General features: G+C 36.4%; 1 protein-coding gene across 1 annotated transcript in view; it reads left to right on the top strand.

Moving 5' to 3' along the window:
* dst (dystonin) overlaps nucleotides 1–17,244 on the top strand; it is a 158,832-nt gene that overhangs the window by 121,267 nt on the left and 20,321 nt on the right. Inside the window, 23 exon segments of the mRNA XM_061746058.1 lie at nucleotides 2–46; nucleotides 263–379; nucleotides 381–467; nucleotides 469–591; nucleotides 732–816; nucleotides 2,217–2,296; nucleotides 2,299–2,409; nucleotides 2,411–2,455; nucleotides 2,557–2,626; nucleotides 2,629–2,702; nucleotides 2,704–2,763; nucleotides 2,866–2,985; nucleotides 3,132–3,239; nucleotides 5,525–5,743; nucleotides 5,837–6,040; nucleotides 7,878–8,109; nucleotides 8,334–8,560; nucleotides 9,343–9,465; nucleotides 9,611–9,712; nucleotides 11,246–11,347; nucleotides 11,712–11,885; nucleotides 12,827–12,982; nucleotides 16,535–16,732. Of these exon segments, the coding sequence (XP_061602042.1) occupies nucleotides 2–46; nucleotides 263–379; nucleotides 381–467; nucleotides 469–591; nucleotides 732–816; nucleotides 2,217–2,296; nucleotides 2,299–2,409; nucleotides 2,411–2,455; nucleotides 2,557–2,626; nucleotides 2,629–2,702; nucleotides 2,704–2,763; nucleotides 2,866–2,985; nucleotides 3,132–3,239; nucleotides 5,525–5,743; nucleotides 5,837–6,040; nucleotides 7,878–8,109; nucleotides 8,334–8,560; nucleotides 9,343–9,465; nucleotides 9,611–9,712; nucleotides 11,246–11,347; nucleotides 11,712–11,885; nucleotides 12,827–12,982; nucleotides 16,535–16,732 (2,862 nt within the window).

The raw sequence follows: 17,244 nt of genomic DNA, 5'->3' as shown, positions 1-17,244 counted from the left end.
CGGCACCGAGACATCTAAGCTGGAGCAACAAATTTCTCAGCACAAGGTAATATTTTCATTGCATCTCATTAGCATTTTATTTTATTGATCACTTTCAGTTGTTGTCTCCTCATTTCAGTTTGATTTATTCTGCTAGTTACTTTAATTTTTGCATCTGCCATTTCTCACTTTATTTAAGTTGAGTTTCTTGCTTTTGTTTTATTGTGTGCTTTCTGTTTGTTTCATATTTTTCTTGGCCCGTTTTCCATCCCTTGCGGGTCAGGCTTTAGAGGAGGAGATTATGAATCACAGCAAAGACCTGTTTCAGGCCGTCAGTCTGGGTCAGATGCTCAAAACTGTGAGCTCTGTGGACGATAAGGATTTTATTCAGTCCAAATTGGGACACCACTCAGGCCAGTTACATAGAGCTGCAGGAGCGATGCAGGAGGAAAGCCGACATGCTGCACCAAGCTCTGGCAAACGCCCAGTCTGTTTGGAGAGGATGAAGTGGCCCTCATGAACTGGCTCTGTGAGGTCCACTCGCGGCTGAGCGAAGTGTCCGTGGAAGACTACAAAACAGACACTCTTGAAAAGCAGCTGGCTGAACAACGGGTATTCACTCCTCCTCAGGCCATCCATTCACTTTTTTTTTTTTTTAAGTTGCATCCATCATCTTTCAGTTAATTTGAATTGTTCCATTGCTTAATTTGGAGCATGTCCTCGTGCCTCTCAGTGACTCTGTTTCTTTTCAGAATCTACAAAGTGATATTGAGCTGAGGAAGAAGAATGTTGACCAAGCCGTCTCTAATGGGATGGAGCTACTGAAGCAAACAACAGGCATGTCTCAGTTTCAGAAATTGTTGAACAAGTGCCTATTTGCTAGGGCTGGGCGATTTTGGACAAAAATAAAATCCCGATTTTTTTCTCTGAAAACCCGATTTTCGATTTCGATTTCGATTTTTTTGGTAAAACTACAAAAGACAACGGAATAAATTGTTTCAAATATTTTATCTTTATTTTTAAAGAAAAATAACAAACAAATTTCCCTATTGGGAATGAAGTGCAATTGAAAGATACTGTAAATCCTCCTTGAGTTTAGTAAAGTGACAACATTAACAATTTTCTTGACCAAACAAATATGACTAGACGAGCTTTGTCTGTAATGTATCCAACTGCAAAAAAGGAAAATCGATTTTCCGATTTTACTTTTTTAACATCGATTTTGATTAATAAATCCGATTTAGATTAAAATCGATTAATCGCACAGCCCTACTATTTGCTGTTTCGCTGACTGATGGGAACACTGGCAGCGTTAGGTCTTTGTGATTTACACTAATAGTACTTCAGCAGCCAGTTAACGAAGCTTATCTTAGTGGAAAAGCTGATAACAAAGTAAAGCGGTTAATCTAATACACTATCATGGTCCACCACCTGAAACTGTAAATCTTAGTAAAGATCACTATAACTTTGTGGATTTTAAATTGGATCAGCTAGAGGAACACTACTCTGTTGCCGGCAGATAAGATAACACTTTTTTTCATAACCTTGACTAAAAAAATTTAAATTGTTAGAGCATGTCTGTGTACTTACCCAGATGGAGGAAAATTTGTAAAACATTAATAGTCTCAACACTCAAAGTGACACAGATGTTGCTCGGTTTAAGCACCAGCCCAAACTTTAAATGACCCAAATTGCTGCTTGTTAAGTGCTTGACCTTTCTTTTCTCTTCCCTTGTCTGCATATATATGTTAATAGTTAATACCAAGTTTGGTAAAACCCAAAAGCCACATATATATGCATTTTAATCTTGCAACAGAGGGATTTTGTGTGTGTGTGTGTGCATGGTGGTGTCTGAGTGTGTTTCCTCCACCAGCCTTCTTGGCAGTCTACCATATTTTATTAGTCCCCTAGAGAAAAAGAAAAAAATAGAAAAAGAAATGAACAAATTCTGCCAAAGGACGACTAAGATCGCGAAGATGGAACTTGAAAAAGTAGGAAAGAAAAGACAAGACAGTGATTAAACGTTTTTTAGCAGTTACCTTATAAATCCAAATGCAGATTTATCTTTAACGAAGCATTGCACCATAACTCTTAAAACCATCCATAATCTTTATATGTCAAAATTTTACAATTTTTTGAAAAAAAAAAAAAGAAAAAGAAAAAAAAAGATGTATGCGGATGCAGAGTTTCTACTAACTACATTTGATGTTTTTACACATCTGTCTACAGGTGACGAGGGTGGTTGTTATCCAAGGGTAAACTGGACGGAATAAAAACAAAGTATGCCGAGATCAACTCCCATGAGTGACAGTGTTTTGAAGAACCTGGAGCGGGGTTTTGAGTCTCTCCTCCAAGCTGCAGGTTACCCACGAGGACCTGAGCACCTGGCTGGAGAAAGCTGAGGCTGAGATCAGCATTTTTGCTGATCAGGAGCCCCGTGGGTGAACAGCAAGTTCATTCACAAAACAAGCAGAAGGTAAGGCCTGCATGAGATGTTTTTTACTGATTCCTTTTAGAAAGATCGACACCCATTCAAGTTGTTTTCAATTGGGATTGAGGTTATGTAATCTGTTTCAGGCCTTGCTGAAGGAGACCAAAGACCAAAAACCAGTGTTTGACAAGCTGAATGAGCTCAGCAGTTCGCTCCTGATCTGATCCCCTGGCACATTCGAGAGGGTTTGGACAAGCTGGTGACTGAGGATAATGAGCGGTTTAGAGCCGTCTGCGGACACCATCACCCAGCAGGTCGACCAGATCAACGCCAACATCCTCAAGTCACAGCAGGTAAACCCAGCGAATTTACTAAACCAGCGTTTTGTCATCTTTACTGTCTTTTATTGGTTGTCGTCTCATTCCTTCTATTTATGATATTTTTTTTCTCCCCAGTTTGAGCAGGCAGCAGACAGCGAATTATCCTGGCTAGCTGAGGCTGAAGGGAAGTTGCTGTCGATGGGCGAGATCAGGCTGGAGCAGGACCAAACCACAGTCCAGCTCCAAGCACAGAAGGTCAGCCCATGACACTGTGTGTGTGTGTGTGTGTGTGTGTGTGTGTGTGTGTGTCTATAAGAGTAGTTAAAGGTCTGTTTTAAACAAAGTAAAACCAGTCATTTGTTTTGCGACATTCAGCCAAACTCGCTTCTCTGCTTTTACAGATTTTGTCCATGGACATCATGAGGCACAAAGATGCTGTGGATGAGATTGTGAAAACAGGGAAGGCCATTATGAGCAGCAGAAACCCAGAGGAGAAAGAATCCTTGAAGGTAAAAGATTGTGTGAAATAAAAAAAAAAAATAAATAATAATAATATATATATATATATATATATATATATATATATATATATATATATATATATATATATATATATATATATATATATATATATATATATATATATATAAATTATTATTATTTTTTTATATATATATATTATTATTATTATTTTTTTTATTTATTTTTTTATATTTATTTTTTATTTTTTATTTTTTTTTTTATTATTATTTTTTTATATATATATATATATTTTTATATATATATATATATATATATATATATATATATATAAATAATATATTTAAATATTATTTATATATATATATATATATATATATATATATATATATATATATATATATATATTATTATTATTATTATTTATGTATTTATTTATATATATATATATATATATATATATAAATAATATATTTAAATATTATTTATTTATATATATATATATATATATATATATATATATATATTATTATTATTTATTTATATATATATATATATATATATATATATATATTAGGGGTGTAACGGTATTTGTATTCGTCCCCCTCCCGTCACGGTACGGGGGTCACGGTTCGGTTCACGCAGTCATACGGCGAATACGTCTGACTGAGTTAAAAAAAAAAAAAAAAAAAATCAATCATGGTTTTTTTTCCCCCTTATAAATATCAACAGTCACGTTCCATTACAGACCTAAATGTGTGCTAGTCTGTGCATATCAATAAATATATGTGCAATTCATATATCATCATAAATTGTAGGCTATAATAACTATAAAATGTTCTAATTCTTAATTTACAACTGTCCTGAACGCATCAGGGCCGTGTGCCAACGCGGATTGGCTGTAAAGCCTGATTTATGGTTCTGCGTTAAATCGACGCAGAGCATACGCCGTAGGGTACGGCGCAGTCTACGGCGAGGTTATGCGGCGACGCGCAACCTTCGCCGTAGGCGCTGCGTTGGTGTAACGCGGTACCATAAATCAGCCTTAACAGTCACAGTGAAGGAGATTAGCGCTAAAGTTTAAAAGAGGACTAAATTTGTAAAAAGTTTTGAATGTTACCCCGTTTTCCACGTTACCTGGATTATTTTGGGTTATGGAAGAGTCAACTACCGTTGGTGAGTGAGTGTAACCTTCATAAATAATTTATTTATCAGTTTCTTGACCAGCTGCCTATTTTAATGAGCTTTGTGTTGTTGTGAACGAGACCGCCGAGTCTATTCTCTGTTATAGAGCTCAGAAATTATGTTATAGACCGCTGTGTCTATCTATCTAGATAGATTGTGTAATTTAGACCAGTTATGTTTTTTTTGTATTTAAATTGTATCAAAGAATGAACTGAGTCAGTCCGTGACTACCTGAGTTTTCAGAGCCATGTGATTGACAGCTGTCAGGCCTCTGTGTGTGTGTGTGTGTGTGTGTGTGTGTGTTCTTCTGAACAAGTTTGTGACTTTACTCTGCTTTCTGCAGCATAGGCCTATAGGCTTGGCTCAATAAAAGTGAGAATAAATGTTGTTTGATGGGTAGGATGAGGTGTTGTTGAACGTTAAAATGACTATCATAAGGGCCCCATGGAGAATGCTCCGCCCCCAGACGGCTCTGCCCATATGCAGCAGTAGAGGAGCCCGGGTTCAAGTATTTATTAAAAGTGCTCGAGCCTCGTTACAATGTCCCATCCCGCGCTCACATAAACCAGTCCGTGGTAAAATTAAAAACACTAATGCACAAGTTAAATGTTTTATTCTATTTATTTTACACTTTAATAAGAGATGCTTTTTAGTTTTGTAGCCAATTGAACAAACTTTAACTTTCAAATGCTATGATCAAAATAAAGGAAGAAAAAACTCGTCTTATACATTTGGGACCTTGTTTTTTTTTTCCCGTTGTACCGAACCCGTACCGAACCGTGATCCCTGTACCGAGGTACGTACCGAACCGTGACTTGTGTGTACCGTGACACCCCTAATATATATATATAAATAAATAATAATAATAATATATAATAATATATATATAATAATATATATATATATATATATATATATATATATATATATATATATATATATATATATATATATATATATATATATATATAAATAAATAATATTTAAATATATTATTTATATATATATATATATATATATATATATATATATATATATATATATATATATATATATATATATATAAATAAATAAATATTCATGAGCAAAGTACACATTAGCTAATTGAACTTTATGTTTTTTTAATCAGGCCAAAACCCAGACCATCTTAGAGAAGTATGGTGTCGTGAGTCAGCTGAATTCAGAGCGCTACCTGCAGCTGGAGCGAGCTCAGTCTCTCGCCACGCAGTTCTGGGAGACGTATGAGGAGATGTGGCCTTGGCTTCAGGAGACCATAAGCACCTTCGGCCAGCTACCCCCACCTGCCATCGAGTACGAGACACTCAGGCAACAGCAAGAGGAGCTCAGGGTAAGATGCCAACATGGACAGATGCTCCCCAAGAGTTTTACTTTTAGAAAAAAAAGGAGAATAATTCAAATGAACATGTGATGTGTTCTTCAGCAAATGCGAGAGCTGATTGCCGAGCACAAGCCCCATATCGACAAGATGAATAAGACGGGCCCTCAGTTACTTGGAATCAGCCCAGGGGAAGGAGTTCCCATCAGAGAGAAATACACAGCCAGTGACCAGCTGTACACCCAACTCAAGGCCGATGTTAAAGAGAGAGCTGCTACTTTGGATGAAGCCATCTCAGAATCCTCACAGGTGAGAAGCAGATTATTACTGGTTTATTTTTATGATGTGTATTTGACCCGTGAAGCCAAAGTATTTGGTTGTAGTTTTGATAATGAATAGGGCTGGGCGATATGGACCAAAAGTCATATCTCGATATTTTCTAGCTAAATGGCGATACTCGATATATATCTCGATATTTTTTCTGTGCCTTAATTGGGGTTTCCCCCAAAGCATTATAGCATAGCATCTCTGTTAGCTTCATTTTTTTTGAGGCAAACCCTTAAAAAAACAGTCAGTTTTAATACAAAGCCTCGTGCCAAATGTCACACAGGTTCCTTTGTTAACAGAGGTCTGCACAATATCAAAATGTATAAAACAAATGAAATAAAAATAAACTGCCTGCATATATAGAATAAAAATGCTTCTTGAATAAAATAAAACAAATATCCCTTTCCTGCATAACAATTAAATTAAAATACACTGTGCAATTAATACAATGTAGACAGTAACAGGCAGACTTTTCCACTGAGGTTGACAGTTGTGCAAATAACAAAACATTTGTGCAAATCTCAAATAAAACATTCAAGTCAATTTGTCACAAAATAAGCTATATCAAAATCATTAAAATTTTTCTTTCTTTCTTTCTTTCTTTCTTTCTTTCTTTCTTTCTTTCTTTCTTTCTTTCTTTCTTTCTTTCTTTCTTTCTTTCTTTCTTTCTTTCTTTCTTTCTTTCTTTCTTTCTTTCTTTCTTTCTTTCTTCTTTCTTCTTTCTTTCTTTCTTTCTTTCTTTCTTTCTTTCAGGCTCATTTCTTTCTTTCTTTCTTCTTTCTTTCTTTCTTTCTTTCTTTCAGGCTCATTTCTTTCTTTCTTTCTTTCTTTCTTTCTTTCTTTCTTTCTTCTTTCTTTCTTTCTTTCTTTCAGGCTCATTTCTTTCTTTCTTTCTTTCTTTCTTTCTTTCTTTCTTCTTTCTTTCTTTTTCTTTCAGGCTCATTTCTTTCTTTCTTTCTTTCTTCTTTCTTTCTTTCTTTCTTTCAGGCTCATTTCTTTCTTTCTTTCTTTCTTTCAGGCTCATTTCATTCTTTCTTTCTTTCTTTCTTTCTTTCTTTATTTCTTTCTTTCTTTCTTCTTTCTTTCTTTCTTTCTTTCTTTCTTTCTTTCTTTCAGGCTCATTTCTTTCTTTCTTTCTTTCTTTCTTTCTTTCTTTCTTTCTTTCTTTCTTTCTTTCTTTCTTTCTTTCTTTCTTTCTTTCTTTCTTCTTTCTTTCTTTCTTTCTTTCTTTCAGGCTCATTTCCTCAATTTATAGTTTTGTTACACTGTACAATTAATACAATGTAGACAGTAACAGGCAGACTTTTCCACTGAGGTTGACAGTTGTGCAAATAACAAAACATTTGTGCAAATCTCAAATAAAACATTCAAGTCAATTTGTCACAAAATAAGCTATATCAAAATCATAATTTTTTTTTTTTTTTTTTTTTTTTTTTTTTTTTTTAAATCGATATAAACGATATTGTCTCGTACCATATCGTGTTTGAAAATATATCGATATATATTAAAATCTCGATATATCGCCCAGCCCTAATAATGAACTATTTATATCTCGATAAAGTGGAGATCAGAATATCAAACTCCTTTTCCAGTCGTATCTTAAGTAAAAAGCCATACAAGAATAAAACTTGGGCTGTGTTGAAAAAGTAATTTAACCATGCACCTGTATGGGGACACACAGCTCCTTTGTGCAGAGTCTCACTAAATAACTTGAAGGATCAGCTTAAGTATGGCTCTATCGGGTCTGAAACATGCGGAGGAGCTCAGAAACACTAGCTCCCTTCGGTAACTGAGGTCTTTCCCTTTCTCATTTTCTCAGTTTCATGATAAAATCGAGCCCATGATGGAGTCCTTGGGACGGATCGCTGAGCGTCTGCGGCAGCCTCCGTCCATCTCTGTGGAGGTGGACAAGATCAGGGAGCAGATTACTGAAAACAAGGCCGTCTCTGAGGATTTGGAGAAGGTGCAGCCGTCTTACGAGACGCTGAAGCAGCGAGGCGGAGAGATGATAGCACGATCCGAGGGAGCAGACAAAGACATATCTGCCAAAGGTATTTAATTACTTTTTATTCTTCTGTATAATACATCATTGTGTTATTTTTGAAGCACAATAAAGTTGAATTGTATAGGAAAATGTCAGGAGCAACTGATAAAATCAAAGACTAACTGAATCATAATGGTCATTTTAATGTACATGCAGTTAATGCTGAATGTAAGAGGCTTGTGTTTTATCTTGTATACATCATATTCATAACTTTAATTTCTCTGTCTGTAGCTGTTCAAGATAAACTGGACCAAATGGTGTTCTTGTGGAGCGACATCCAGGCCTTGCTGGAGGAACGAGAGGTGAAACTGCTGGACGTGATGGACTTGGCGGAAAAGTTCTGGTGCGACCACTGTGCTCTCCTCGCCACCATCAAAGACAGCCAGGACCTGCTGAAGGAGCTGGAGGAGCCCGGGGTCGACCCATCCGTTGTCAAGCAGCAGCAGGAATTCGTGGAGGTGTCCTAAAAAGTTTCCTATCACAGCACACATTAGGCCCATTTTAAAAACCTTACACTGGCTACCTGTTAGTTTTCGTGTTGATTTTAAAGTTCTTTTATTAGTTTATAAAGCGCTACATGGGCTTGCGCCAGAGTATATTTCAGAAATGTTTTTATTCTATGAACCAGGAAGGAACTCAGATCCTCTGGCTCTTCTTTTCTAGCTGTTCCACAGAGTAGAACTAAAAGATTTGGTGATGCTGCTTTTAACCACTATGCTCCAAAACTGTGGAACAGCCTGCCGGAGGATCTGAGAGGAGCTGGAAATGTGGACATTTTTAAACGTAGATTAAAAACTCATCTCTTTGGTCTGGCTTTTATGTAGCATCACATTTTATAGTTTTAGTTTTATTCCATTTAAAATTTTTTAAAGGTATCTGTTTTATTTATTTATCTATCTCTTATAATGTTTTTATTATTTTTATTGTTGTGGACTGATTATTTTTTTTAGCCTTAATCCTTTATCTTTTTATAAATTTTATATATTTTATATTGTATGTCAGGGTGCATTGGTCTCCCAGTTTTTATCTTTTTGGTCTCCCAGTTTTTATTTGTTTATTATGCTTATTTTTCAATCAAAATGTCAAAGCACCTTGTATTTCATGTACCTGGACGAAAGGTGCTATATAAATAAAATTTGATTGATTGATTGATTGATATCAAAACAACTAAATCAATCAATGGATTATTGAAACTTATCTTAGATTTAAAAAATGCTTTGATTTGATTTTTTTCCCACAGGGATTTAAGGAGGAGATTGATGGGTTACAAGAGGAGCTCGAGGTTGTTCAAAATCAGGGTGCAGAGCTCATGACAGCCTGTGGTGAACCTGATAAGCCCGTGATAAAGAAGAGTCTTGACGAGGTAAGAGATAACACGAAAAAAGCACCCTTATTTGAACATTTTCATTATCTCCATGTAATAAACTGCAAAAGTTTCACATACAGATCCTTTGGAGGCTTTGTGCGATTAGATGTTGCGACTCACATGCATGATGTCATGTTCTTAGGTGAATTCGGCGTGGGAGAACCTCAATAAGACGTGGAAGGAGAGAGTAGAGGGACTGGACGACGCCATGCAGGCTGCTGTTCAGTTTCAAGATGGCCTGCAGGTACGTAGAGCACGGAATTCAAAGCAACACAATAAGAAATGTATTTGTTTGACTAAGTTTACCCAGATTTCATTTACACTGTTTGAAAATACAAAAAATGTATTCATAGCTGTCTTAATGGTACGACGGAGTATTAGGGCCAAACTAAGACAAAAAAAATTGGAAATTACGAGAATAAAGTCATAATATAATGAGAATAAAGTCGTAAAATTACGAGAATAAAGTCGTAATGTTGCGAGAATAAAGTCGTAATAGAATAAAGTCGTAATATTATGAGAATAAAGTCGTAATATTACGAGAATAAAGTCGTGACATTACGAGAATAAAGTCGTAATGTTGCGAGAATAAAGTCGTAATAGAATAAAGTCATAATATTACGAGAATAAAGTCGTGACATTACGAGAATAAAGTCGTAATGTTGCGAGAATAAAGTCGTAATAGAATAAAGTCGTAATATTATGAGAATAAAGTCGTAACATTACGAGAATAAAGTCGTAATGTTGCGAGAATAAAGTCGTAATATTATGAGAATATAATTTATGAGAACTCTAACAGGAAGAGCTTCTTCTCCCTGTGCTAAAATGAGGAATATTGAGCATCTTGTGAAGTTATATTTATATATTTATAATATATTACAATTTTTTTCTTGTAATATTATGACTTTATTCTCGTAATTTTACGACTTTATTCTCGTAATATTATGACTTTATTCTCGTAATTTTACGACTTTATTCTCATTACATTATGACTTTATTCTCGTAATTTCCTTTTTTTGTTTTTTTGTTTGGCCCTAATACTCTGTCGTATAATGGTGTATTTAGTTATGTTAAAAAAATTATAAATCAATGTCCTTGTTAATTTACGTATACATGTTCACAAGACAATTCAAAGGACTTTATGTAAAAAGATTAAAAAAATTGCATAGAAAAGTAAAAGAGTTTAAAAGCAGAAATTAAAGATATACAGACATGAGTTAAACAGAATTAAACAAATGACATGCAACGAATAAAGGTTGTAGTCAACCTGGACTTAAAGCAAATGAGCGTTTCAGCAGCCCTGATTTATTCAGGGAGTTTGTTTCACAGGTGAGCAGCGTAAAAGCCGAGCGCTGCCTCACCGTGTGGGGCAGCTCACAACCAGAGAGCCAAATTGTTCCAAGGCCCCCGGATGAAAAGACAGATTACAGTGCAGTCGTCTCGGGTGATTCAACTCGTTACGAAAGCTCCATTAATTTAGTAACAATAAACACCGACCACACACTTGTGCTATATTTAGCTAAAGCTTTAACTCTTTCTCTTTTCTAAGCTCTTTTTATGGTGGGAAAATAATCTTTTACAAGCTGGTTTAATTTTGCTTCGGTTAAAGACATAGAATTTATGATCCAGGCTTTTTTCTAACCTCTTATTGTGTATATTCAGCTAATTTTAAACTGCCCAGACAAGCTGCTAGACTTGGTGCACAAATGTGAAGCATGACTCTGTGTACTGAGATTTGTTGTTGGTTGGTAACAATGTTTTCTGACTGTGCTCTCAGGGAATGTTCGACTGGGTGGATATTCTGGAGAACAAACTCGACTCAATGTCCCCCGTCGGCACAGACCTGGAGACTGTGAAGCAGCAGATCGTGGAGCTCAAGGTAACGGCTGCCGCATTTGTCTTAAAGTATAATATAGCATGATAGCAATAGTTTTTCCCTCCGCTCTGGATGATTAGTTAATTGATTTTATTTCACTATAACCTTTGCTGAAAGAGCAGATGTATCAAACACCAGCTGTGTTTAAGCTAGATGCTTGATTCATAGTGAGCGCTGATGGGATTTTTTTTGTTGTTGTCTAGATACAAAAAGATGTGAAAGAATAGCTTCACAAAGCAGACGCAGACTTTGATGTGTCTTAGACAAATATTGTGGATGAAAAGACAAGCCTGACGTCTATGTAGGTTTTTTAGTTTTGTTTTATTTGCCTAACTGAGCACACTGCTTCATGTTCTGGTTTTGTCAGGAGTACAAAAGAGAAGCGTACCAGCTCCAGATCGAGATGGAGCGTCTGAACCACCAGGCCGGGCTCCTGCTGAAGAAGGTGACGGAAGAGTCTGATCGCAGCGCCATCCAGGAGCCCATGTCTGAGCTCAGGATGCTCTGGAAAAACCTGGATGAGAAGATCATCAGTCGGCAGGTGATGATCAAGAGTATTTAATTTCATTTAAATAAATCATAAGTTAATTCTTGTGAAATTATCAGATATTAATGATCAGGTAAAGTGTATTTGAACTACATTATTTTCATTGGTAAAAATAAATATTTAGTTTTAACATTTTAAATGTCCTCCCTTATCAGATCAATATATATATAGGTTTTCTATGTTGTTTTTTTTTTTTTTTTTGAAATTCTCTTTTTATTTAGAACAGCAGTATTCCATCTTACACATTTATGCATTCAATCTTTAAACTTAAATGATTCTGTCACTACTGTCCTCCAGGCATTTTTTATGAACAGTAATTGAAAACACTAACAGAAAAATAAAAAATAAAAATAAAAATAAAGAATATAAAAATAAAAACCAGGGAGCGCACCCATGTTTACAGTCATTACATCACATAAAAAAATAGTTCACATTTTTTTTATTTTATTTTTTTATTTTTTTATTTATTGGCTTTGTCTCGAACACAACAAAACCCAATCAAATTAAAAGCATCAGAATAAAAAAAAATAAAAGCATAACAATTTAACAGTCTCATTCAAAAATAAAACACACAGCAAAACAATGTGTTCGAGAGGGAACAGGAGGAAGCAGAACGCTTATTTAGTCCTGTCCCTTCCTCACAATATCATATATAATATATATGTATCATATATACATGAAATCGGATGTGATTGGTTTCACATACTCAGTCCATTTGGACCATTTGGACCAGATCTATGTTGTTTTTTATATTTAAAAAAAAACAACAAACCCTGTAAAATGTACAGACAATGGCAGTAAAGACTGACTCTGTATATTTAACAATAGCTGGTAATCTACTGTAGATTTAGCAAGCTTTTAATGGTGTTGATGTGTGAATGTCAAGTGCTTTCATTGACTGTTGTGTATAATGGGTCAATCTGTCATTAAACCAGCATAAATTGGAGGGAGGACTTCTGGCTCTGGGCCAGTTCCAGCATGCGCTGGACGAGCTGCTGTCCTGGATGAGCCACACCGAGGAGCTGCTCAACGAGCAGAGGAAATCTGCAGGAGACCCCAAAGCCATCGAGATAGAGCTTGCCAAGCATCACGTATGACAGAGTTCCTCTTATTTTATGTTTCTTTTTTTTTTTTTAAAGCTATTTTTCTATCAAGCACCTTCAATCACAAACACACTTAATTCTGTTTTTCATTTAATCCATAAATATAGGGCGAGATGGCCGTAGATTAATTCTCTGTTGGTGCGTTGTTCATGCTATAGTCTGTAATGAGGATTGTGTCACAACTTGATGCGAATTCTTGAGGTATTGATCAAACAAATGTGGCACATTTTAGGGAAAATACCATAGAGAGACAGTAGAGAAACATTTGCCCTTTTGTTGAAGTTTACGGGCACATGGTGGTTAAGCTGGTAGTGCAGCCATCTCACAGCTAGAAGGTCCTGGGTTCAATTCTCACTGAATTGAAGCTGTGGGTGCTGAGCAGAGGTGTCTTCAGTATTCACATTCATTACTCAGGTAGAAGTATAGATACTAGAGTTTAAAAATACTCCTGTAGAAGTTGAAGTATCAACTCAGTTTTTTACTCAAGTAAAAGTGTAAAAGTACTGGTTTCAAAACTACTTAAAGTATAAAAGTAAAAGTAATGTAAGGGGGAAAAAAGCCATTAAGGACAAAAGCCTTTTAAAATGAATGCATCTTAGTATAATGCAAATATATTAAAGAACCATATATGTGTACTATTGAGAATTAACATGTGTTTCAGAGAGCAGGAGATATGATGACTAGATGCCTATAAGTATTGTAATGGTGCAAAAAGTCAAACTTCAGAGGCATGTTATCATTTATCCTAACCTTTATTGGAATGTACATCCAAGTTTAGTTGCAGGAATCTGAGGGAACGGATGTAAGAACAAAACTGGACAAGAACATCTGAAACAACCACAACCAAATTCACTCTATCCGGATGGAGCAATTTAACTGGATAGTTTTTTTTAAGGCTGAAATGAAATAGAGTAACGAGGCTGTTTTTAAAATGTAAGGAGTAAAAAGGTACAGATAATTGCCTGAAAATGTAAGGAGTAAAAGTAAAAAGTCGTCTGAAAAATAATTACTCCAGTGAAGTATAGATAACCAAAACTTCTACTTAAGTAAGGTAACGAAGTATTTGTACTTCTCTGGTGTACACCTCTGGTGCTGAGGGTGTGTTAGTTCCCCCATGACTTCAGCACCCACACCCTGGGTGGGGTTGGAGAAAGGGCCTTTCTGGGTGGAGTTTGCATGTTCTCCCCGTGTTCCCTTGGGGAGCTAATGTGAGCTACCCTCACAAAAACATGCAGCCGTCCTGGGCTACACATGCCCCCTCTGGCCAACCGGGGCGGCAGATGGGGTGGGGGGGATCTGGTGAAAAGAAGCCGCCTGCTCACTCCTCAAGTAAGGAGGAGACTTGAGGTCAGTGCAGGGTTGGTAGAGGGTGAGCAATAGGAATGGGCGATACTTTACCGTTCATGATAAACCGTCAAAAAAATTCCCCACGATAAGAATTTGTCATCTCGCGATAAAAACGATAAATTCCCGTTTATGATGTTTTTGTGTAAAGCTGATTTATGGTTCTGCGTTAAATCCACGCACAACGTACGTGGAGGGAGGGAGGGAGGGAGGGAGGAAGGAAGGAAGGAAGGAAGGAAGGAAGGAAGGAAGGAAGGAAGGAAGGAAGGAAGGAAGGAAGGAAGGAAGGAAGGAAGGAAGGAAGGAAGGAAGGAAGGAAGGAAGGAAGGAAGGAAGGAAGAAAAAAAACAAGGAACGAAGGAAGGAAGGGAGAAAAGAGGAAGGGAAGAAGGAAGGAGAGAGCAGGAGGAAAGAAGGAAGGAAGGGAAAAAAGAAGGAAGGAAGGAAGGAAGGAAGGAAGGAAGGAAGGAAGGAAGGAAGGAAGGAAGGAAGGAAGGAAGGAAGGAAGGAAGGAAGAAAAAAAACAAGGAAGGAAGGAAGGAAGGAAGGAAGGAAGGAAGGAAGGAAGGAAGGAAGGAAGGAAGGAAGGAAGGAAGGAAGGAAGGAAGGAAGGAAGGAAGGAAGGAAGGAAGGAAGGAAGGAAGGAAGATGAGGTTTTTGTGTAACAAACATGGCGGATCTGAGAGTGAGATAGATTTATAGTTACAAAGGTGGAGTTGAATTGGTATTTTTTTATCCTCATTTTTATCGTTATCGGGATAAATGCCAGAAATTATCGTGATCAATTTTTTAGTCCATACCGCCCATCCCTAGTGAGCAATGCCCACGACTGACTTAGGTAGGACCACTGGGTGGAAAAAAAATAGTAAAAAATCGTGATGAAAATATTAAAAAAATAAAAAAATTAAAAATCTTGAAGTTTTTCACAACGTCAGAAACAGTGATCAGCGTGTGACCGGAGAGCTCACACTGGCACTCACCAAACTGTTTTTTCCCTTTCTTGTAGTTCAGCCACAGACAGTTTATACTGATCCCTTTTTTAGATGCAGTGTTGTGGCGAGTTGTAGAAATGTAACATAACAGCACGTCAGCCATTAATGCACCAGTCAGCAATCATAACATAATTCCTCGGACACTTACTGTTTCAGCGCGATAAACCCTCGATTTCTCAGACAGGCCACTTCTCTATGTTTATTTAAGTTTTTAGGGACTAATGTTCAGAACTGTTTAGATTACAGACATTTTCAGCTTGTGGCTGGAATAATGATCATTGGGCGGTTTTTTCTCTTTTTCTTTCTTAGCGATTTATTTATAGTCAATGCAGCGTGATGTTATGTTGGGTGGAGATGAAGATGGGGACGGTTGGAAAGTTCCACTAATCTGGGTCTGAGATGTCAAAGCACCCTGAAATTTGAATCGTTCACTGAATAATATAATTTCAGACTTAAATGTTCCCAAGCAAAGTGACAGGGTTGTTTTATGTTGTGCCTTTTGAGTTGGTCGTCATTTCAGACTAACAATGCGCTCTAAAGCAACCATAAGTGTTTTTCTTTTGTTTGTTAAATAACACTAAAGTAGTACCCTTTACACATCCACTGAAAGCCATGTTTAATCATGTTTTCAACTAGTGATGCACCGATTATTCGGTAACCGAAATTGTTCGGCCGAAAATGGCAAAAAAAACACTTTCGGTGTTCGGTGGAATAAGTGGGGAAAAAAAACGAACAATTAATAACGGCGTTGTAGAATAAGGAAATAGACTGGTCGCTCCGTCCCGTAACGTTGCGCACTACATAAATCGTTGGCCAACCAAAAACTAACCCCATAAGAATTTTACCTAACATTCACCAGGAGGTGGAACCAAAACAACATAATGCTGGGAAATTTAAAAAAATTTCATTTTTTTTATGTTCAATAAATATTTTCTACCTTGTAATTTTGTAAAAGATTTTTTTCTTTGAAAAGCATGCCTAAATCAAATGTATTTGATTTATGCAATGGTGAAAAAATTGGCAAAATAAATGAAAAACTGCTGAAGAACCATGTTCGGTATTGTTCGGTATTCGGCCAAGTTTTTATTATTATTTTCGGTTTCGGTGCATCACTATTTTCAACCCATCCGTAGAGATTTGGAGACATCCTTTTGAGCTTGAGTCACCCAACATGGCAATCTAATTGGCTTCTGTATCCGTGCAGGTTCTCCAGATAGACGTGTTGGCTCACAAGGCGACAGTGGAGACAGTGAACAAAGCAGGTAATGAACTGGTGGAGTCAAGTGCCGGAGAGGAAGCTTCCAGTCTGAGGAGCAAACTGGAAAATCTGAACCAAACGTGGAAAGCCATCCTGGAGAAAACCGAGCAGAGGAAGCAACAGCTGGAAGCGTCTCTGCTGCAGGTGAAGCTGCTGACCCTCTGTTACCAGAGCTTGTTGATAACGTGTGACTCTTTCCTCCCAGGGAACAAGTGTGTTGTGATGAGGTCATCATCTCCCCATTAAGTTTGCATCCTGTGGAGTTTCTGTTGCAGTCTTTGATGTTTGTGGTCATAAATGCTTTGATGGAAGTAACGGAATTAAGATATTTATTTTCAGACCTTCATATATCTTTCACTAGCATCTAGGGCTGGGCGATATATCGAGATTTTAATATATATCGATATATTTTCAAACACGATATGGTACGAGACAATATCGTTTATATCGATTTAAAAAAATAAATAAATAAATAAATTACATTTTTTTTTTTTTTTACATTTTTTTTTTTAATGATTTTGATATAGCTTATTTTGTGACAAATTGACTTGAATGTTTTATTTGAGATTTTCACAAATGTTTTGTTATTTGCACAACTGTCAACCTCAGTGGAAAAGTCTGCCTGTTACTGTCTACATTGTATTAATTGCACAGTG

This window comes from Cololabis saira, chromosome 17 (genome assembly GCF_033807715.1).
Source record: "Cololabis saira isolate AMF1-May2022 chromosome 17, fColSai1.1, whole genome shotgun sequence".
Classification (NCBI taxonomy): Eukaryota; Metazoa; Chordata; class Actinopteri; order Beloniformes; family Belonidae; genus Cololabis; species Cololabis saira.
Note: the sequence above shows the minus strand (reverse complement) of the source record. Positions and strands in the feature narration are given on the sequence as shown.